The sequence below is a fragment of the Pongo pygmaeus genome, chromosome 4 (genome assembly GCF_028885625.2).
Source record: "Pongo pygmaeus isolate AG05252 chromosome 4, NHGRI_mPonPyg2-v2.0_pri, whole genome shotgun sequence".
NCBI classification, from domain to species: domain Eukaryota; kingdom Metazoa; phylum Chordata; class Mammalia; order Primates; family Hominidae; genus Pongo; species Pongo pygmaeus.
Window position 1 is genome coordinate 186,174,065 of NC_072377.2, and position 22,953 is coordinate 186,197,017.

At 47.0% G+C, this 22,953-nt stretch overlaps 1 protein-coding gene, 1 long non-coding RNA gene and 1 pseudogene across 4 annotated transcripts; 2 read left to right on the forward strand and 1 right to left on the reverse strand.

Moving 5' to 3' along the window:
• The first annotated feature begins 1,239 nt into the window (after positions 1–1,239).
• On the forward strand, positions 1,240–15,473 carry LOC129037120 (protein FAM153C-like). 2 transcript variants are annotated; one of them, XR_008502729.2, is made up of 7 exons: positions 1,240–2,626; positions 8,499–8,569; positions 9,038–9,276; positions 12,820–12,857; positions 13,277–13,344; positions 13,433–13,538; positions 15,028–15,473. XR_008502729.2 is itself a non-coding variant. In XM_054488972.2 (5 exons), exons 1-4 carry the CDS (start codon positions 11,398–11,400, stop codon positions 13,524–13,526), a joined length of 369 nt encoding a protein of 122 aa, XP_054344947.1. In that variant the 5' UTR covers positions 11,276–11,397; the 3' UTR covers positions 13,527–13,538; positions 15,028–15,473. The 2 variants fall into 2 exon arrangements, 1 of the variants encoding a protein (XP_054344947.1); XM_054488972.2 differs by lacking the exons at positions 1,240–2,626; positions 8,499–8,569; positions 9,038–9,276 and adding an exon at positions 11,276–11,566.
• Positions 15,474–17,054: 1,581 nt separating this feature from the next.
• Positions 17,055–20,647, forward strand: LOC129037121 (uncharacterized). 2 transcript variants are annotated; one of them, XR_008502730.2, is made up of 4 exons: positions 17,055–18,798; positions 18,914–19,054; positions 19,925–20,058; positions 20,329–20,647. It is a non-coding gene; the product is annotated as an uncharacterized LOC129037121 (long non-coding RNA). The 2 variants fall into 2 exon arrangements; XR_008502731.2 differs by having other exon boundaries at positions 18,914–20,058.
• Positions 20,648–22,440: 1,793 nt separating this feature from the next.
• Positions 22,441–22,953, reverse strand: part of LOC129036289 (ankyrin repeat domain-containing protein 18B-like) — a 54,885-nt pseudogene continuing 54,372 nt past the window's right edge.

Sequence of the window (22,953 nt, forward strand, 5' to 3'; positions counted from 1 at the left end):
TGGAGTTGGTTTCTCCCCACACGCCAAGTGGAGTGTGGAGTGGCCCACACCCACGTCAACCAGTGGCCCTGAATTGTTGATGAGCAACACCGCCAAGGTGCTGACGGCCACTCTGTGTCCTAGTTCCCACTGAGGGTCCCCTGGAGGGCCTCGCTGGTGTCCTCCTAGTTCCCAGTGAGGATGCCCTGGAGGGCCTTGCCGGTGTCCTGGTTCCCACTGAGGGTCCCCTGAAGGGCCTCATCAGTGAACTCAGATGAGGATGCCCATGGAATTTGAAGGTCAGGCCACCTGCTTTTATCTGAGAGAAAGTTACTTTCTTAGCTTTACCTTCTTGAATTAAAATATGAGAATCTGTCTGTATATATCATAGGTGACTTAACACAGTGTGCTTGGTGAGGGGAATTCTGAATGAGAGCTTGTTCCCCACTGAGGCTTGATTTTAGGCAGCAGGAAAAAATGATAGCATCAGCCACACACTGTGTGGCAGTGAGCTTTTTCCTTAGCAGCTTGATTCTTTCCTTGGAACAAAATTATTAATTGCCAAGCCACGTGGACTTGGAGGAAACATACTTCAAGGAAATTGTGTCTGTAGCATGAGGTGGTTTCTCCTGTTCTTTTGTGTTCCCTTAACTTGAACACAGTTTTTCATCTGGTTTTCTAATGTCACCAAGTGAAAAAAAGACCTGCGCACACAGGACACAGCATGGCCTGTTGCTCCCAGCAATATGTTTTCTGCTATTACAGGAAGCTTCAGGAGTCAAGGAGAATGGTATGTGTGGGGCAATCCCTCCAGTGTGGACGAATAATCCAGATGATGAGGAATGTGGCACTGTCTCGCTGGCTTTCCCGTAGACAGGCAGCCGGAGTTGAGCTTCCTGTTGTGAATGAGGACCTAGGCTGTGATGGGAGAAGTGGTTGCTCCAGATAAGGAGAGACGGGCACATTCTGCAGTTTCTGGGAGCAGCTGCATTCTCTTTGTGGGGTGGAGTTGTGTGCATGGGGCTGGTGTGTGTTGGCCGAGGTTGGTCTATCCCACAATCCCATTTAACTGGAGGGAGCCTCACAGCTCCTGGCCAGGGCAGCTGCTTCACACTAGTTGCAGCAGAGGTGGGAGGGGAGCCAGTTCCAGTGCGGGATGAGCTAAGCAAAGGGCGGGGCTGCCCCAGAGTCCAGATGTTCCTCACAAATCTGCCCTGTGACCCATAAGACATCACTGCTTGTTTCTCTGAGATAGGCTTGGAATCATCAGTCCCAAAGTCTGTGACCTGCCACCCATGGGTGGAGGGATCCTGGTCATGGCTGGTCACTGTGAGGACAGAGGTCGTGTCCTTGTTCCTCCTCATGCCAGAGCTCGGCCCTGGGCAGCCCATCCTGGGGGGTCCCAGTGATGTTCTAGTGCACACATCCATGCGCTGAGATAGACCAGAAGTGTGAAAAGGCTTCCTGCTCACCCTCTGCAGTCTGCTGAGTCCCACACATTTCTAGGTTCCTGTGTGGATTCTGATTCAGGGTCAGGGAGAAGTGTGTGGACTCCCCTCTGTGTTTGCTGTTATGGTCCTGTCTGCTCCTGAATTATGAAATTAAGGATTAAAATAGTAAATATTGTGTATAGCTCACCATATTTTAAAGTCCAATAAGATAACTGCAGTTGGAGCATAGGTATTTTTAGGAAAGTTAAATGACATAGTAACATTTTTACAAAAAACAGGATATTTACCAGGCCTCTTTCTGTGAGGAGACCCTGTCCTGGAGTGATGTCGTGCATTTGTGTGCTGCCTGTGTGAACACTGCCTACTTCACAGTGATGAGGGTGGCTTAGCCAGAGACCCGAGGCTGTGTCTCCCAGGGCTCTCCTGATGGTGTCCTTTGCCTGCCTTCACCACCCAGGAGGGTGGCCCAGCAGCAGCTCCGCCCGTGCTCTCACCCACCTTCTCCACACACGCCAGCCCTGCGTGCTCAGCACCCCAGGCTGCCAGAGGTCCTTCAGCAGCTCCCACGGCTGACAGTGACTCTATGTTTCCTATGCTTCTTCTACCACCAGGAGTCGGAGTTTCCGTCGCTGGATTCTTGGGACCTGATCCGGGCAGCACACTCGGTAAAGTCTTCTTTCTTTGTCTGAGATGGGAATTTTATCTCTCTTGGTTTCTTTCCATTTCATTTGAATTATGATATGGACACGTTACTACGAAACAGAGGAACAAAAGAATTTCTTGGTGGGGCAAATGTAAGAGTCCATTACCAACTAAGAACTGATTCAAGATGGCACCATAGGTGACAGCTTCAGGGACAGACTGCATGGCAGAGAGAGCATTTTCCTCATGAGAAGTGCTGGCTTTTAAAAAGAATGCAGAATTTGCAACCAAAAGACACTGGTCTAGATAGAAGCAGCTGGACCCCATAGTGTGACACGCGTTCATTTGAACATTCTACGGTGACCTGTCACTGAGGTCATCTGAAGATGGAGCCCTTGTCTACGGCTGTAGCACCCTGAATGCCCCCGATCTCATCGTAGGATGAAGGTCTTGCCTCCGTCCCAGCTGCCACTCTGTGAACTGCCATTTCACACTGTGCGGAGCTAGGAGACCAGTGATCAAGATGGGAGGCAACCTTTGCTGCTGTTGTAAAGGTATGTTCATTTCTATCTTCTCACTGCAGTTTCTTCAGATCAGCCACTTGTACTTAAAGTATCTCCCTGATTTTTTTTTTTTTTTTTTTTTTGAGACGGAGTCTCACTCAGTCGCCCAGGCTGGAGTGCAGTGGCGCCATCTCAACTCACTGCAAGCTCCGCCTCCCGGGTCTACGCCATTCTCCTGCCTCAGCCTCCTGAGTAGCTGAGACTACAGTCGCCTGCCACCACACCCAGCTAATTTTATTTTTTATTTTTTATTTTTAGTAGAGACGGGGTTTCACCATGTTAGCTAGGATGGTCTCGATCTCCTGACCTCGTGATCCGCCCACCTTGGCCTCCCAAAGTGCTGGGATTACAGGCGTGAGCCACCACGCCTGGCCTGTCTCCCTGATTTTTTTATTTCCCCAACTCCAGTTTGTCTATGTATGTACAAATTTTACAGTTTTACGACTCAATTTGTATTCTTGATTTTTCTATCAAGATTTTGGCCTTAAATATTTTCCTCTATTTAGAAAAATGTCCCATTTCCCATGCCAATTTTATGCACACTTTTCCATAGAATAGATCCAGAAGGAACACAGCAACACTGCCTTCACCAGATCGGGAGAATCTTGATGCCAAGTGTGGGGTGATACAGCCCATGAGAGGGGGATTACCGGCCAAAGTCTTCTGAATAGAGACATCCAAACCTGAAACCAAATATTAGAGCAGACTAAATGCAGAGATTGCTGAAAACAATAATGAGTTATTTCATGATTTGAAACAGAATTTTGCCTAGTTTAAAGGTTTTGGGGATTGTTTTAAAGAAAAATTTAAAAGATAAATGCAACTGAATGAATGTAAACAGTTATAAAATAGAGAAAGGTTATAAAAGACTTATGAAACATAAATGTTTTACAACCTCATAATTTCTAATCCCAATCAAAACTGAGATAGATTTAAGGTCTTATTAAAACTAACTACAATATTAAACATACGCTAATATCAAACCAAAGTTAAAAAGTAAGCTGTTCTTAAGATATCAATTTGTTTTCAATGAGAATACAAGAGGTAACAATTTTTCATTCTGAAATCTATTTCTTTCTTTCTTTGTTTTTTTTTTGAGACAGGGTCTCCCTCTTCTCTCTGTTGCCCAGGCTGTAGTGCAATGGCACAATCTCGGCTCAGCGCAACCTCCACCTCCTTCAAATTTTCATCAGCTCCGTCAGCTTCCCCCAGGTTCTAACTCTGTCACTGTAATACCAAAATGCTTGCCTTAAAGGTCTAAAAAGCCAACATCTGTCTCAGCTGTCACATGGTTTTGTGCTCTTGGCTTTTGATCTATCTGGGTTGTCTCCTGCGAGCAGGCGAGGGAGCTCGCTTCCTGCTCGCGGTCCTCCTCCTCAGCACCTGCTCATGGCCCGGGGCACACTTCACCTGTGTCTCATTAACCTCGAGGGCCCTGCCCATCATGGTGGCTTCCAGGTCATTCGGTGGCCTTCATCGAGGCGCTGCCCGCTCTCAGGTAGCTGCTCAGGTCGGCCGTCAGCAAGATGGATGGGTCATAGATTGAATTCATCAAACCACTGATGCACCAGCCCCGATGGCCACGTTTTCAGTTAACTTCCGTTAACTGCTCGTGCAGGGTTGGTCAGTTGAAGGAAAGTTTTTTCCTGGCACAGCCGTTAAGTGGCAGTTGGCTTGGAATGTCCTGAGTTCTGAGCCAGCCTGGGGACCAGACAGACCCCTGGTCCCTTGGGATGGTCATTGGTCATGTGCTCACCACAAAGCAGGGTCAGGGGCCAGAGTTTTCTGTTTGAACGATTGAAGCTCTTCTCTGGACTCAGCCACCTCCAGGCATCCACCTTCCTGAAGAGACCTGGGGCAGGAGGATCGAGAAAGGGAGTGAAAAGAGTTCCTGGTTCAGGGTCCAGACCATGATTTGGAGGTCTCAGGCGTTCATGGACCTCTGTCTCCAGAAAACCAACTACATTCTTGTCCCAGATCCATCACTCCCGAGTGCTTGTGACTCTGAGCAGGTCACTTCAAATCCCTCATTTCACTTCCCTGAGCTGTCAGCTCTGGGTGGCAGCCCCTGCCCTGCTTATCCCTCCAGGCTGATGTGGGCGTCACAGGAAAGAACAGAAACTCTCCCCATGGCTCTGAAGCATCAGGCCCATGTGAAGGAGGAAGAACATCCCGTCCCCCACTGCCCTGGAGCCCCCCGAGCAGCTTCTCTATATTCACCACCACCAAGAGCCTGATCTCTTTCTTTTCTTTTTGCTTTTTTGAGAGGAAGTCTCGCTTTTGTCACTCAGGCTGGAGTGCAATGGAATGATCTCGGCTCACTGCAACCCCTGCCTCCAGGTCCAAGCGATTCTCCTGCTTCAGCCTCCCAAGTACCTGGGGTTACAGGTGCCCACCACCACCATGCCCAACTAATCGTTGTATTTTTAGTAGCGACAGGGTTTCACCACGTTGGCCAGGCTGGTCTCAAACTCCTGATCTCAGATGATCCGCCTGCCTTGGCCTCCCAAGGTGCTGGGATACAGGCGTGAGCCACTGCGCCTGGCCGAGCCTGATTTCTCCCTCAGGACATGGAATGATTGAATCTCACAGGGTACTCGTGAGCTTGATTTCTCCCTCAGGACATGGAATGACTGAATCACAGGGTACTCGCGAGCTTGATTTCTCCCTCAGGACATGGAATGACTGAATGTCACAGGGGTACTCGTGAGCTTGATTTCTCCCTCAGGACATGGAATGACTGAATGTCACAGGGTACTCGCGAGCTTGATTTCTCCCTCAGGACATGGAATGACTGAATCTCACAGGGTACTCACAAAGTGCCGGTTATCTTATGGCCTTCTCTGTCTTCCTGCCTTAGTCTCAATTGGACAAAGGTTGGACAAAGGACCAGCAAATCCACACTGACCCTCTGTTCTCACGTCAGTGTCTTTTGAGTTCTTGTTGTCTGAAATCTGTTCCTTTTCTGGAAGGGATCATGGGAACAGCATCCCTGAGGCCGTCCATGATGAGGTGGATGGCAGGGCCTTTCCTGTGGAGCAGTCGGCGTGGCGGGTTTTAGCGTCCTGGCTCATCGCACCTTCCTTGAGTGTCTTCAGTGTTTTTCTTCCATTCTTCCTGGCACAGAGTATTTCTCTCTCAGAGGTGGATGAGATTCTAATTTTCTTTTCTTTTTTTGCTTAAGTCTTGCTCTGTCACCCAGGCTGGAGTGCAGTGGCGCGATCTCGGCTCACTGCAACCTCCACCTCCCGGGGTCAAGGGATTCTCCTGTCTCAGTCTCCTGAGTAGCTGGGATTACAGGTGTGCGCCACCACGCGTGGCTAATTTTTTTTGTATTTTTAGTAGAGAACAGGTTTCAGCATATTGATCAAGAAGGGAGGGCGAGTTAGCTCAGGTCAGATTAGGAAGGAGGAGCCCTGGATGCTGCAGGGAAACACTGTGTGGTGTTCCTTGTTTGAGATGGGTTATTTTATTTCCAAGAGGTTGCCTTAGCTAGAGGACCAAGACTGTCTTCTGTGGCCTGTCTGATTTCTGCCTTCACCATTTGCCTTCCCTCACCACCATGGAGGATGGACCGGCAGAGGCTGAGTCTGTGCTGTGAACACACCTTTCCACACACGCCAGCCCCATGTCCACAGCTCCAAGACCACCTGAGGGATTCACTCAGTGAAGCTCATGTGCTTATAGTGACTCTGTTTCCCAGGTGACAAGGAAGACCTGGAGGAGGATGTGCCAGGGCAGACGTCCTCTGAGGAAGCCAAAGGGGTTCACGTGGCAAAGTCTTGTTTTTTCCTCTGAAATGGAGATTTTATTTCTCTCAGTTTCTCTCTGTTTCAGTTGAATTAAGATGTATACATCTTACCTGTACATTATAGGTGACTTACAGAATTTCTTGGTGGGCAAATGTCAGTTCATTGTCAACTAAAAAATGGTTTCAGATGGCATCCACATTTACAAACTATGTCAGCAGGCATTTTCCTCAAGAGAAATGGCTTCCTCTTGAGAAGTATTTGGAATTGTCAAACAAAAACAATTGAAAATCTTGCAGAAAAGTCTTGTGTCTTTCCACGAATGTCTTCTAGATATCAGGACCATTATCTCAACCACTATTTACCATCTGGCTTTTTAACGTCAACAAGTGAAGACCTGTGCACACAGGAGACAGCCTGGTCTGACCCTCATAGTGTTTTCTTTTTCTCTAGATGCAGGGGGACCCAGCCACACTGGCAAAGAGTAGGTATTCTGGGATTATCTCTGTTGAGGTGTGAAATCTTAGTGTTGCAAAGGTGGCGCTGTTTCACCTGCTTTTGTTCAAGAGCCACTCTGGTTTGAGCTTCCTGCCAGAAATGAGATTTCAGAAGTTTGGTTTAAAAGAATATTAAAAGTCCAGCAAACAACTCTAACCATGCTACTGTCATCCCTGGAAGCAGCAGTGTCACGTAAGGTGCGGTGGCACATCAGGGTTGGAAGGGACAGAGGAGAGAGTCTATATGGAATGATTGTGGATGTCTTTGGGAGTGTGTGTGCATTTCCCCAGAAAACATACTCCCATGTTGAAAGCACAACACAAGGACCAATGTTCAAGGAAAATTCCATCACCACTGCACAGTTTGCATAAGTCAACCCATTCATCCTCCACCACGGCTGTACCTGAAGATAAATTTACTATCCCCAGTCCTCAGATGGACATGGTGCAGAGTCGAATTTACCAAGCTCTTGGTCTTTTAAATGGAAGAGGCACACGTGACCTCGGGGATGAGTGGAAGGTTAATGTCATGGGCTAGTACACGGAATTTGTCACAAAGCCCTGGTATAATTTCTTGCTAGGCCAAGTTGTTCCAGCACTTCTGTGTGCATGTGGAAGAATGAAAAGGTATTCAGATCCCAAACACTATCATTATCGGATGGTCTCAATGGTCAGCTAACTCAGGGTTTGTTTGAGTAGGTACATTGCACAGTGGGCTTTAGTGTGATCGTTAATGTAAAACACAAAGTCCACAGGCTTTTGGTCTACAGTGGTGAAGTCATTCTTCAGCTCCTTTTCAAAAGCAGACAATCATCAGTGGCATATTCTATTGTATTTAATGAAATAATCACTGCAAGTCTTAGAAATGGAGTAGAACCCAATCCCAAGACATAGCATCCGATAAAATTTCCAGTATCAACGTGGGTGTTAGCCTGGCCCCCATTTTCCGTGCTGGAATCTCCTGCACAGCTGGGCTGGAGGGTCAGTGCCCACCCCCTGTCCCCCTTGCTGCTCCCCATGACAGGCTGTCCCCGTGCTGGAGTCAGTGTGAGCATGAGCAGCAGTGAACCCCACAGTGCACACACATCATGTTGAAAAGGAAGAGTGGGAAGGACAAATCTCACATGCTAAGTAGGGGTCATCTTTAAGTGGTAGGACAATTATTTTCAAATCTTGGTTTATTTGCCTTGTAACAGAAAGTTAGTAATAAAATCTTTTGGCTAGAATTAAATCTATTTTAAGAAAGGTGGCTTCTTATTCAGCACAAAATCTTCTAGAAGGGATGATAAACAGATCAGCAGCACACGTGGATTCGGAGGAGGAGATGACTTTGGCAGGGATCAATAAGAGGGCAAGTTAGCTCAGGTCAGATTAGGAAGGAGGAGCCCTAAGAGGCTGCCAGGGACACACAGCCTGCACTGCGTGGTGTGCCCTGAGATTGGCTATTTCACGTTTATGAGGTGGCCTGGAGCTAGAAAGCCAAAGGCCCTGATTCCCTTTCTTCCCTGTCTCTCTCCTGTTCTGCTGTCCTCTTCCCACACCCACCTCAAGCAGTGTTACTGAATTGTTCGTGAGCACCACCACCAAGGTGCTGACGGTCACTCTGTATCCTCCTAGTTCTCCCGGGGCATCTACTATAGGAGCGGTCCAGTGTCAGCGGAGAGGAGGAGGACCCAGAGGATGTGAAGGTCAGGCCGCCTGGATTTGTCTGAGAAAAACAGTTGCTTTCTTAGCCTTATTTTATTTGGGTAAAATTGAGATATGAGAATCTGACAATATATATCTTAGATGAGTTACACAATGTCCTTGGGGGGAATTGTAAGTGAGAGTCTGTTCCCCACTGAGGGTTGATTTAAGACAGTGGGAGAAAATGACAGCATCAACCACACATTGTGGGGCAGTGAGCTTTTGCCTTGACCATTTTGTTCTCTCTTTGTAACAAAATCATTTACTTGCCCACCAACATGGAGTTGAGAGGAAACATCCTCTGAGAAAAATTTGTCTTTACTGTGAGTCGATTTGCTCTCTTTTTCTTTTGGGTTCCTTTGAACACTGGTTTCCATCTTGTTTGCTAATGTCACTAAGTGAAGAAAAGTCCTGTGCACACAGGACACACCATGGTCTGTTGCATAGCAATGTATTTTCTGTCATTACAGAAATCCTCAGGAGTTATATGAAAGGGTATGTACTGGGGAACCCCTCTCATACTGATGAGTATCCAGATGATGAGGAATGTGCCACGGTCTCGCTGGCCTTCCTGTAGACAGGCAGCCTGAGTGGAGCTTCCTCTCATGGATGAGGACCTAGGCTGTGATGGGAGAAATGCTTGTTCCAGATAGAGCGTGATGGTCACATTCTGCAGTCCCTGGGAGCAGCTGCATGCTCTGAGGATGGGGTGAGGTTGTGCGCATCGAGTTGCTGTGTGTCTTTGAATTCACGTGGTGTGACTCTGAGTGTCCAAAATACGTAATGTCAGGGTCATGTAGAGGCTCAGCGTCTATCCCTCAGCCTAGTTCTGTTTTCCGTGTTCTCCGCTCAGGAAACACAGCAACATGAAAAGATAACCAAAGGGTTTTCCCTAGGGTGTGAGTGGCAGGGTGAGCACTTGCCTTCCTAGGGGGATAGAGAGTGACTCGTGCATTATGGGGTGGGGAAAGACAAATGTCACAGTGGTACAGCAGAGGCTCCATGATGTCCCCATTGAACCCACTGTTGACAAAGGTTTTTGTTTGCTCCTGAAGGCATTTGCAAAAAACAAGTCAGGGTGGTTGGCTTAAGATCATATTAAAATAAAATTATGAAAATTTTGGATTGAATTTCTTTTGGGAGCATGCATTTGCTGGAAGTACATTGTATATGAATAGAAGTTGATTGCTGTGTAGGCGGCAGTACTTATCCCACATTTTAAGACAATGAGGTTAGTGTGATTTTAAAATGTTCCTCGTTAACCTCAGAAACTATTTCCTCATAGCCCAATTCCCCTAGTCATCTCTAATCTCTAGAATACAGGTTTTTTTGTGGTATTTGGGGCTTCTGTTGTGTGTGATCAAAGGCACAAATCAGCATTACCAACATTGAGGCTCTAAGAATTCACAGATAGTTGTCCAGTGGGGTCTATTAGAGAGTGAGCAGGCTACAGCCTTGGCTTGGGCCTGCAAAGGAACACGATTTGTAGGAGCAGAAGGAAGGCATGAGGGCAGCAAAGCCATGGGGGGAAGCCAAGGTGCAACATTAGCAGAGTCAGTTCTACGTCATCACCTGCGCGTGGCCAGGATGTTCATATTCCAACTGAGGGAGAATGGGTCGAGGTCTGACTTCATAGCTGGCTTTAGCACTATCTGCCTGTCTTTCTAGGAGCCTGAAGAGATAAGCTACTTTGTTGTTTCTTGTCTTCTCTGTTTCCTGTATGTTGATGACAATGGCACCACCAGAAATTAATGAGAGGCAGAGAACAGGAGTGAGTTCCCAATGGCCCAGAGACGACATGATCAGCAGGGATGGACTTCAGGTTCAAGCCAGATACAAAGTATTTCCCAGGCCTGGTCTCTCTGGCTGGGACAGAGATCAGCTCTTACTTTTCACCTGCTTCTGGGAGTGGCCTGACAGCTGGTCCTTGTGTAGTTGCTGTTGGCCAAGTGTGATTTGGCCCAGAATTCTGTGTGACTGGAGGGAGTGTCAGCTTCCAGGCAGGATAGCTGCCCCACACTAGTTGCAGGGGAGGTGAGAAGGGACCCTGCTTCAGTGCAAGGTGAACTCAGCAAAGGGAGAGGGGCTGCTCCAGGGTTGAGGTGGTCTTTGCAACTCTCCTGTGTGACCTGTATAACATCACTTTGCCTGTTTCTCTGAGATAAGTCTTATAATTATTAGTCCCAAACTCTGTTTTGTTTTACTCATGTGTGGATGAATCCTGGCCATGGCTGGTCACTGGGAGGGCAAGGACTATGTCCTCCTCGTTCCTTCTCATCCCAGAGGTCAGCCCTGGGCAGCCCATCTTGGGCCTCAGTAATGTTCCAGTGCTTCCAACCCCTTTGCTGAGATCTAGCGCCAGTGTGAAAAGGCTTCCTGCTCATCTCCTTCAATCTGTTGTTTCTCCTGATAATCTAGAAACCTGAGTGGATTCTGATCCAAGGTCCCAGGAGAATAGGGTGGGCTCCTGAAGTCAATGAAGTGTCCCCCTCATCTCTACCCTGGCCACTTTGGTTCAGCTTTTCTCCTTGCAGAAGATGCTCTTTTTCTGTTTACGAGTCTACCTTTGCTGGACCAGGTTGTTTTATTTTTGTTGTGGCATCCCTGTACTTCACAGGGGGCCTGTAGCTTGTTCTGTGCCCCTGAAGTACCCATCCATGAATGCTTAGATCAGAGCAGCAAACCACTCTGCCAGGAATCACCAAGGGGGAGAGTCACATCTTCCTCATCTTTGGGTTTAGACCTGTGCATTCCAGTGTGGTCCTCAGTGGCATATGTGCCCATTCATGTTTAAATAAATGAAAACATTAATAACCTCCTCACAAGAGCCATGCTAGAAGTTCCCAGTTGCCAAAAGTCTACTCTTAAGAGAGCATCCTCATTCTCCCAGAATCATCTGGGAAGCAGCTGCTGTGAGTCTGGCCCAGGTTCTGTTCTCTTCACCCACCTAACTCAGTGCATTTGCATCAAGGCTGGAATCTCAGGTTCTCAGATTGGAGGTAAGAGATGCTATGAGCCTGTGTCAGTGAACAGTTGAAAGGGATTATTTCAGGTCCTCTGTCTCACCTGAAGGCTCACAACTGTGAGCAGTGCCTTCATAAAGGCCCGAGTTCACAGAGCCCAGGGAGGATCACAGTGGACAGAGCAGTAGTGCTGATGTTTGTGTCTCTGTACATGGGCTCATGGGCACCACCTCTGGATCCGTCCAGGAGGAAATAGACTGGTCAGGTAGGGACCAACACTCCAGGGTTGACCAGTGAGAGAAGGTTCTTGGGAATTGGGTTGCACTTGTTTTGGAGCCTAGGATGGGATCTATGAAGTCACCAAATATAAAAGGAAATAGGTGTACAAGTCTGACTTGTTTTTTTTTTGTTTGTTTGTTTTTTATTTTAATGCGAAAGTCGTAAGAGTTTTGTTCTCATGGGCTTTGTGCGAGTTGTGTTTGTCACCATCATTTCTTGCTCTGGAGTTTAAAGATTACATTTTGCAAAGACCTGCCTTTGCCACAGCAAGCACCAGAGCCCTGGGTTTTGATGAGGTAGCATTTTTTTTGTGAATTGAGATCACAAGAGGAGTATGCAGGTGTAAAGTTGAGTGTGGGGTGGGACACAGCCCCCAGCCCCTCACAGGCGCTACATGATCCTGAAGACAAAGTCCTTCATACGTGTGCCGGGAGGTGAAAGGAGCCCACAGTCTTTCTCTACACTCTCGGGACCTGCAACAGCACTTTGCTGTCCTGTCCTCACCATCTGCTCCTGCTCTAAGGGTGCTCCCTAGGTTGGATGACACAGGGAATCCTTCCTCTGGGATTGCTACGTGTACCCCAGCATCCTGGAGTCCTGAGGGCAGAACACATGATGGACCACAGTTTTGGCCTCCAGTCCTCACCCAATCCCATCCAATCCCAAATCCTTGGGTTTCGAATGAAACCTAAATTGGCTTTCACTGGAGAGGCCCGAGTCCAGCTGTTGTTCAAGGCCCTCTGTGGTTGGCAGGATTCCTAGGGGATATGTGTGGAGGGGCTGCTGTGTTGCTGTAGGCAGTGGGTCTCGCCCTCCCTCATAGCACAGAGGAAATGATACAGGCTATGGAGAAGGCTTCAGAAATGAGCACATCAGAGCCTCTGGGGTTGGCTCCACAGCCCTGGAACAGTGGGTTCTGAGTGGTTCTCTCGACAATAACTCTCCCCTTTCCTTCCTATGGCCACCCCATCACTGCTGCTCCTCCGGACACTCTGATGCTTGCTTCACAGAATTGGAAGACTCCACCATTACAGGCAGCCACCAGCAGGTAATTGATCTCCTCTTATATGCTTTCTCTCTTTTATCCTCTTTCTGACTCATGAGCTCCTTTTTTAGCTCTGGTCCTTTTCCTCTTTCCCTCTCTTGTGATTGTTCTCCTGAAAGACCGGGTCTCATCCCACAGTGGAGGTCCTCGGGTCTTCAGTGTCGATAAAATCCCTCTCCAGCCCTCCTGGCCACTGCCTTGGCATTGCCCTGTTTACTGGCCCCCAGGTTGCAGCTTTGAATCTTGCTGAACAACCCTTCAGGGTCTGGGGAGGGGGCTGGGCTCGGGTCAGAAGAGCTGGACCCCACCCTACTGGAGGGACCCCCAGTGACATGTGGGTCAGCTCTGGGCACCCCCTTCACAGATAGCACTTTTCCTGCACTGGCGTCTCTGGACATGCACAGTTGTTCTCTTCCTCACAGATGTCAGAAAGTCCTTCCTCTGCACCTGCAGAAGAAGCAACAGAAAAGACCAAAGTGGAAAAGGAAGTGTGAGTGTGCAGCGGGCAGAATCATGGGGGAAGCAGATATGTGCCCATGTTATTCATGGCTACGCTCACTTTCTTGTTGTCCCATCAGGAAAACGAGAAAGCCTGGGAAGAAAACCAGGAAGTCCAGGAAGAAAACCCGGTGGAATGTCCTGAACTGTTGGGACATTTTTAATATATTTTAGAGACCTCTGAAGGTAAGTGTGAAGGATGCCCTGAGAACATGCTCCAGGAAACAGACACCCACTCCATAGCAGCCCCTGAGCCTGCTGGGCTGAGCCCTCCACAGGCTGCTTAGTGAGGGAGACACTGAGGTGCTGGTCGCACCCCCATGTGCAGGATTCCAAGGTCTGTGCACTGTGTTATTTGTCTGCAGTGACACTTCACCTCACCAACATCTCATCTGGGGGGACCTAGCTCTGTCCTCCCAGCCCCTTGAGGCCAAACAGGGAGCATCACTAGTTCATCCTGAGGAGACACTAGGGTTGACCATGAATCGCCCTCAGTTCAGGCCTCCTGGGAAAGGTGTGAGAGGGATGGAGGCACCCCCAGGCTCCTTGTCACACAAGTAAGCAGCCCACCCGGCCCAGTATTGCAGGCCAGGAGGCACTCAGTAGGTCCTGGCATCAAGCAGAGAGCATGGCAGGATCCAAGAAGCACTGAAATGTGCCCAGTCCCGGGGTCCTTCAGCCTCTGGGGGGGTCTGGGGGCCTCCAGTCCCAGGGGTCCTTCTGCCTCTCGGGGGGTCTGGGGTGGCCTCATGCCCCATTTTTCAAGGTGAGGTTGGAGGTTTCTGTATGTAGAGGGCACTGGCTTGGGCATCAGTGGTTCTGTATCTGTGCCAAATACCAACAAAAAAAACCCCTGAAGACATTTCAGGGCCATGCTCACTTGGGAGGGGTTGAGGGCATGATTCAGGGAGCCTCTGTTTTTTAAATCTATTTTCCAGTCTTGAAATAAGGTACACATATAAATGTGTGTTTGTATCTATACACTGTTTTTCCCTCTTTCAAATGTATGTCTTCTGTAATCCTTTTATTATAGAATATACTAAAGTGAGAAATTTATGTCTTACCAAAGCATAATTTAAAAAATTACAAAGCAAAGACAGGTGCGGTGGGGATGCTAGAAAGACCAGGTCTTATTAGGCAATGACAATGACGTGCTCCAGGAAGCTACACATATTCAACGTGCAGTTCTTCTCCAGGAAGCTATGCATATTCAACATGCAGCTCTTCTGTCTGGATGACACACAGGATCTGGGTGGCAAGGCAGGGTCAGCACCTCCACCCTGTGTCATGAGCCCTCCTGCTCCTCTTAGGGCCCAGGGGCATGAGACTCTGCCTGTTGATCCTGGAATCCTCAAAACTCCGTTTCTCTGTGTCTGTTTTACTCTCTGGGGAACCAGCCCCTTGAAGGTGCCCATGTGAGCGCTCAGGTTCAGTTCTTCCTGCATGACACCCACAGACACTCTCTGTGGACAGATAACCCCTCAGCAGAGAGCAGCACACAGGGCTCAGTGCCTTGGCATCTGAGTAGACCTGACTGTGGGGAGCTCAGGGGCCCAACGTCACCTTCCAGGGCCCAAAGAGCTCTCTGAGACCTGCACACCCATCCCGGGGAGCCCCTCCTCCCTCCACCTCTGTGCCTCCCCAGTGACCCTTGCCACCTCTGTCTGTGTTGCAGATTCCTCGAACACCAGGAAGGGCCCTGATGTGGGGACGTCAACATGGCTCAGACTTCATGTGGATCGTCATTGTTTCGGGAACTGTGTTACTCCAAAAACTTTATAATCTTGGCTTAATTTGTTTTTAAATATTTTCCTGGCTGGGCACGGTGGCTCATGCCTGTAATCCCAGCACTTTGGGAGGCCGAGGCGGGTGGATCACCTGAGGTCAGGAGTTCGAGGCCAGCCTGGCGAACAAGGTGAAACCCTGTCTCTACTAAAAACACAAAAATTAGCTGGGCATGCTGGCGGGCACTTGTAATTCCAGCTACTTGAGAGGCTGAGGCAGGAGAATTGCTTGAACCTGGGAGGCGGAGGTTGCAATGAGCCGAGATCAGGCCACTGCACTCCAGCCTGGAGACAAAAAAAAAAAAAAATTTTTCATGACTTTAACCTCTGTTTTTCAGAGAGCACAAATTGTTCTTTTGTTGTTTCTATTTTACATTTTTTCCTGAAGTTATTTTCCAATTGTTTTCATTCTTTCTGAAGTTTTGTTCACTCAGTTTTGAGTTTTTGTAATTTTGATAGACTTCTTTCGTGCTTTCATTTTCTTAATACTTTTATCTCATTTTTAAAACAAATCCATAGTACGGTAAGTTACATCAAGATGGAGTATTTTTGTTTTGTAGTGGTTTATATTCTGGATGTATTTTATATATGTAAGTGTTAGTGGCCTGGTGCAGTGGCTACTGCCTGTAATCTCAGCAGTTTGGAAGACCAAGGCAGGAGGATTGCTTGAGCCCAGGAGTTTAAGACCAGCCTGGGCAACATAGTGAGACCTCATCCCTACAAAAAAATTTTTTTAATTAGCTGGGCATGGTGGCATCTGTCTGTAATCCCAACTACTTGGGAGGCTGAGGCAGGAGGATTGCTTGAGCCCGGGAGGTGGAGGCTGCAGTAAGCCGTGACTGCACCACTGCACTCCAGCCTGGGTGACAGAGTGAGACCCTGTCTTTAAAAAAAAAAGTTTATTAATATTAATATCAGTTAGAAATCTAGTTTTTCGTTGCAGAACTAAACCAGCTTATAGCAGAAATAAGCACTTGGAGGGACATGTTACATTTTCACTGCAGGCCTTGAATCCTTAGCCACCAGCTGTGTGCCCTTCAGGGTTCTGTGGTTCCTGGTTCCAGAGAGATCACTTGCTCCACTGTAATGAGTGAAGAGTTCTTTAGGTGATGGCTGCTGGGCCCAGCTTTGCTGTTGTCTTTGCTGTCTTGTAAGCCTCGTGTTGCTCAAGTTCAGCTGTGTATGAGTGTACTAACTACTGTGAGCCTCTCCAAGCGTGTGCAAGCAATTTGAGAGGAGCCTTTTAACGATGTTTTACTGGGGGGTCCGGTGAGGGAGATAACATGGGGGCAAGAAGGAAAGTTATTAATTCATGGGAAACTACCAGCCCTTCATCACCTAACTTGTGATTTACAGACACTGAGCGCATTGCAGGTTGAGAAGGTGCTTTGTCCTTTTTGTAGCCTTATGCTGTGCTCTTCAGAGCCGTGAGTGTGCTGCTTTTTCTCCCATTTTGTTTCTTGTAGATTGTTGTCCTTGATGCTGGAAAATATTTTGAAGACAAGACTAAACTGTGACCTATGCCACACTAGTTTATTGGAAAATGAGAAACTTACATTTTACTGACAAGCTTGGAAGTTTCTTCTGTCCCGCAGTGACCTGTGTTTCCCTGGTATTTACCTTACCACTCTGCTTGATTCTCCTTTTCTGTGGCAGTAGTTATGATGCCAACTTTTGGGGTTTCTTTGTTTCTCCTCTTTTCTTCCTACCTGCCAGCATTCAAATGGCCAATGCTATTAAGTGATGGAATTCAAGAATTTATTTATTTATTAATCCTGATATGGTTTCACTCATCCCTCAGTTTAACATTTAGGGTGCAAAGTAGTCACCTAGAGGTGCCACTCAGTATACAGCACTGTGTTTAGAAACTGAGGGAGCCATTAAATATTAGTCTCTGCTCTCTGAGACCTCAGCCAGGTGCAAAGAAGAGATGCAGAACCGCATTGCAGATTGTGTTATGTACACCCAGCAGCACCAAAATGTGCCTGGGAATCATGGGGGTCAGAAATTTACCTCTGAGGCAGGTATGGCTGAAGCTTTATGAAAAGAAATGGGGCCTGTGCCAGGCCTTAGATGTGGGATAAGGACGACATGTCAGGAAGCAGAAACAGTATCAGCAAAGGTGCTGCTGTGAGGCATGTGGGCCGTGTTTGGGGAACAGCCAGGGGCTTTTTTTGTCAGGTTTACAGCATCTGTGGGAGGCTGCGTTGGTAAATAAGCCCAGAGAAGTAGGCTGGGACTACTTACAGTAAAAGTATGCATGGCTTTGAAGGCCAGCTGAGTGGTATAAATAGAAACTATAAATAGTATCACTTTTATTGAGGACAGCTTTTGCTGCCAAAGGAGTTTTTAAACTTTTTTGGATTGTGTAATTGGTGGTTAAAGAATTATTGACCGAAATGTATCCGATCTTTGAGTGTTTTAGCATGCTAGATTATTGGAGGTGAAATGGCTAAGTCAAAGGTGATGAGTGTTTTTGAGACTCTTGATGTTAATTGCAAAATTAACCTCTAAAAAGGCAGTGCCAGCTTAGACCATGAATGAGAGCTCTTGTTTTATCTCGTCCTTGCTGAGCTGGGTATTACAACACTGAAACCTGCAGTGCACTCTCTCTCTCTCTTTCTCTCTCTCTCTCTCTCCTCCCTTCCTCCCTTTCTTTTACTTCTCTTAGGATAGGCTCGTCTGTACTTTTTTGATAGAGGTAACCATTTGCCACACCATTTTCTGAAGGGCCTGCTCTCTTCCCCATTCATTTGTGACGGCACATTTATCCCACCCTAAGCTTTGATAACATGTTAGGATCTTTCTGTCCTGCCCTCTCAAAGAGGTTAAATATTTTTTTATAATGACTTATAATTGACTGAAGTTGTAATGGTTTTCTCATGTCAAATATAAAAACAGGCTGGGCGCGGTGGCTCACGCCTGTAATCCCAGCACTTGGGAGGCCAAGGCAGGTGGAACGCTTGAGTCCAGGAGTTCCAGACCAGCCTGGACAACATGGGGCAACCCTATCTCTACAAAAAAAAAAAAACAACAAAAAAACCTCAAAAATTATCCAGGCACGATGTTGCATGCATGTAGTCCCAGTTACTCGGGAGGCTGAGGTAGGAGGATGGCTTGAGCCTGGGAGGTGAAGATTGCAGTGAGCTGAGATCACACCACTGCACTTCAGTCTAGGCAACAGAATGAGACTCAATCTAAAAAAAAAATTGTACACTTTATTGACTCATTAATTACATAAATGAGTCAATAGGTATTTTTGATTACAAATTGTGTAGCCACTACTTTAAAGCTTGCTTTATTTTATTTTCTTGATTTTGTTGACTCATTTATGTCTTAGTCTTTTTTATTATAAATTATTTATTGTTTAGTCACTACCTTAGAGCCTGCTTTATTTTTTTCTGAATTTTATTGACTCATTTATGTCTTAGCCCTTTTTATTACAAATTATTTATTGTTTAGTCACTATTTCAGAGTCTGTTTTATTTTTTCTTAGTTTTATTTAAGGATGATATTGATGATGAAATGTCTTACAATGATCATTTAGAGGTTTATTTTGAACAACTGGGAATTCCAGGAATGATGGAATAAAACATATGAAGTAGAAGGACTGGAACCTCCAGAAAAAGTACTTTAAGTTACCTGCAGGTGATCCTAGTCAGGTATGTTATAGTCTTAATGGCTTTTCAGAAATTTGACAGAAAATCACTATTGATCTCACTGGATGTTTACATGAATTTTAAGCCTTTGGTTTTCTTTTAACTCTGTTTTTTACAGGTATGAATTGATAAGAAATGCCTGCACCTTCCCTCCTTCCTGTCTTTCCCTTGCCTATAGAAAATTAAAAGGCAAAACAATGGACATTCAGATGAACCAGTGGCTAGCATTTGCCACCTTTTGCAGTTTCTTTCTCTTTCTGTAAGTACCTTCTTCTCTGAATCATTTGAAAGTAAGTTGCAGAGAGAATGATGTTTTACCCCGCTTCAGCATTTATCTCTTGCAAATAATGACATATTTCTACATAATTACAGTTCTACCATCTAACTATAATACAGTAATTTAATGTACAGCCCATATTCAGATTTACCTGTCTCCAAAATGTTATTTTTGTTTTAGATCCACAGTTTAATAAAAGATTAACCTTGCTTTTAGTTGTCACGTCTCTCTATTCTTTTACTTTGGAGTAGTTCTTTCAATACATGAAACATTTTGAAAAATCTAGGCGCTTTGTTTTACAGAGTGACCCATAATCTAGATGTATCTGGTTGCTTTTTTCTTCTCCTGACTAGAATAGATTGAGCATTTTGGCTAGCGTACAGATTAAATAGTGTTCTCCTGAGTCGATCCAGATTAAACAGTGATAATGCCTAATCCAGATTAGGCAGTGTTGTGTACTTACCGCCTCACACCAGGAGATGTTTGAGTCTGTTTGTCCCACAACTGATGAGGCTATGTTTAATAATTTTGGTTAAGGTGGTGTCAACTGGACATCTCCTTGTGAAGGGAGCTTTTCCCTTTTGTTATTAGTCATCTGTGGGATGAGACATCAAAGCACTGTGAACATCTTATTCCCCGGCAACCTTCACGAGCTGGTTTCAGCGTCATTGCTGAAGCCTCTTGGAAACATTGATTACACCCGTGGTTCCAATGGTGATTTTTCTCATTCCTTTTACATTGATTACCTGCCTCCTTCAGTGAGGTAGATGTTGTCTGCTCCCCATGTTTTCCCCTTCAAAATGTTTAATTTTAATTTAAATGATTAATACAGCTAAGTTAGTCTTTCAACAGGCAAATGAAAACAGTAGCCTGAAGTGTCAGTTTCGACCAGAAAATAACAGCTCTGATTTCTCATGGTTCACATTCTTCTGAAACGACTCAGGAAGAGGCTGAGGAAGGCCGTGTTGTTTGTCTGCCTGGGACTAGTAAGTTATAGAAATAGGATTCCTTTGTTCTTAAATTCTACCTTTGACTTCACTTTTAAAATATCATTTCTTTGGTATGATTTTGCTCATGCCTGTAATCCTGGCATTTTGGGAGGCCAAAGAGGGAGAATTGCTTGAGCCCAGGAGTTTGAGACCAGCCGAGGCATCATAGGGAGACTCTACACACACACACACATGCACACACTCTCTCTCTCTCTCTCTCCCTCTCTCTCTCGCTCTCTCTCTCCCTCTCTCTCTGTCTCTAACCAGGAGTGGTGGCATGTGACTACCTGGGAGGCAGAGGCTGGAGGATCATTTGGGTCTAGGAGGTGGAGGCTGCAGTGAACCATGATTGTGCCACTGCTCTCCAGCCTGGGTGACAAGAGCAAGACCCTGTCTCACAAAAGAAGGAAGAGATCATCTGTTCGTCTTCTTGATTTTTGTCGAAATGTGATATGTGATAGTTGATAAGCTTTATGCATATGTCAATCTGTGGCCATTTAATTTTGAACTAAGGACTTGTTCTATTATAGCACAGTAATCACAAATAGTGACTATTTGTCATTAAAAACAATATATTTAGTTTTAATACGGTTGAGTACTCACAAATTTCTGGGGAAACTTGGTCAGGACATTTCAACTGAGAATTGTCAGGCACCTTCTCACTGATAGGCATGCTGCTCGGTGGTGCAGCTCATATGCAGACAACTCCCTTCATGTAATTTAGTAGGAAAATAACAAATACTTGTATATAAAGTAAAGCAAAATTCTGGTTATTGAATCACAGCACCTACTGTGCTCAAGTTCTCAAGTTCTGATTGAGTTCTAAAAGTTTTTTGAAGATTGGAATTCTTCATATGTAAGTAAAAACAATTCCTGATGACCCACTTCTAGTCCATCTTCTAAAGAAGTATTTAATCTGGGCCGGGTGTGGTGGCTCATGCGTGTAATCCCAGTACTCTGAGAGGCCGAGGCGGGTGGATCATGAGGTCAGTAGATCGAGACCATCCTGGCCAACATGGTGAAACCCCGTCTCTACTAAAAACACAAAAATTAGCTGGGTGTGGTGGCACGTGCCTGTAGTCCCAGCTACTTGGGAGGCTGAGGCACCAAAATCGCTTGAACCCGGGAGGCGGAGGTTGCAGTGACCCGAGATTGCACCATTGCACTCCAGCCTGGTGACAGAGCGAGACTCCATCTCACAACAAACAAAGGAGTATTTGAGCTGGGCGTGATGGCTCACTCCTGTAATCTCAGCATTTTTGGAGGCCAAGGCATGAAAATTACTTGAAACCAGGAGTTTGACACCAGTCTAGGCAACAATAGCAGGACCCCATCTCTACAGAAAATTTAAAAATTAGCTGTGCAGGAGACTGAGCTGGGAGGATCACTTGAGCTTAGGAGTTGGAGGTTACAGAAAGCTGTGATCATGTCACTGCACTGCAGGCTGGATGACAGTGAGACCTGGTCTCTCAAACACAAACAAAACTAACAAAGTGTTTAATCCATAAGATGACCACATTTATAGGAGCCTCCTGGCAATCTTTGCCTGAAGCCATGCAGGAAGACACAGTGTGAAGGCAAGTGCAGGCTGGCCTCTGGCAGCTGAGGATCAGGACAGGACTGTGGAATGAACATCTGCATCAAAGCTTTATTGCTTGGATTGGAAAAAAAGTTCCTATCTGTAGGTCAGCCTTAAAATACTTCATTTCATAAAATATTATCTTCCCCATATTTTGAGGCTATGCAGTTTGTGCTACCTGAGGGAACAGCATTGTGTCCTTGATTTGAAGAGGTCAGTAGCTTTCTTATCTTACTGAATGACATCCACTGAACCCAGAAGCTACATATTAAGCAAATTTATATCCTTGTTATACCATTACTGTGTATAAGAAATAGAGATGGTGGGCCAGGTGCGGTTGCTCACGCCTGTAATCCCAGCACTTTGGGAGGCTGAGGCAGGTGGATCACGAGGTCAGGAGATCGAGACCATCCTGGCCAACACAGTGAAACCCCGTCTCTACTAAAAATACAAAAAATTAGCTGGGCATGGTGGCGGGCGCCTGTAGTTCCACCTACTCGGGAGGCTGAGGCAGGAGAATGGTGTGAACCCGGGAGGTGGAGCTTCCAGTGAGCCAAGGTCGCGCCACTGCACTCCAGCCTGGGTGACAGAGCAAGACTCATTTCAAAAAAAAAAAAGACCCGGAGCAGGGCGCTCCTAGGGGTGGGGTGCTGGTGGGGCAAGAGTAGGAGCAGGGTACGGGTAGGATCAGGGTGTGGGTAATACTGGGGAAGGCATGGGTAGGGGCAGAGCGCAGGTAGAAGCAGGGTGTTGGCAAGGCAGGGTATGGGTAGGAATGGGGTGCAAGTAAGATTGGGGTTCTAGCGAGGTGAGCTTGGGTAGGATGGGGTGCTGCAGGACGGGTAGCAGTTGGGTGTTGGCAGGGTGGGGCGCGGGTAGGATGTGGTGCTGCCGGGCAGGGCAGCAGGTAGGAGAAAGGTCCACATACGTGCTAGGTGCTGCAGGCCCGGACTCAGATACGAGCAGGGCGGCAGCTGGGCCAGGCCCAGGAAGGGGCAGAGTGCGGATAGGAGCAGGGTGCTGACAGGGCAGGGTGCGGTTAGGACTGGGGCACGGATAGGTGGAGGGTGATGGCAGGGCAGGGCGTTGGTAGAAGCAGGGTGCAGGTAGAGCAGAATGCTGACAGGGCGGGGTGCTGGGGGGGAGAAGCGTAGGTAGGTACAGGGTACGTGTAGAATCGTGGTGCTGGAGGGGAGTGGGACGGGGTGCGGTAGGGGCAGGGCCGCTGGTACGATGTGGGTAGGAGCATGGTGCTGGCAGGGCAGGGTGCAGTGAGGGGCAGAGCACAGGTAGGTGGAGGGTGATGGCAGGGC

Excerpts from the sequence above, each read along its gene's own strand:
- LOC129037120 (XM_054488972.2), top strand. The coding sequence starts at position 11,398 with ATGCTAGAAGTTCCCAGTTGCCAAAAGTCTACTCTTAAGAGAGCATCC. Across the intron at positions 11,567-12,819 it reads CTCAGGTTCTCAGATTGGAG|AATTGGAAGACTCCACCATT; the intron begins GTAAGAGATGCT and ends CTTGCTTCACAG. Across the intron at positions 12,858-13,276 it reads TTACAGGCAGCCACCAGCAG|ATGTCAGAAAGTCCTTCCTC; the intron begins GTAATTGATCTC and ends TCTTCCTCACAG.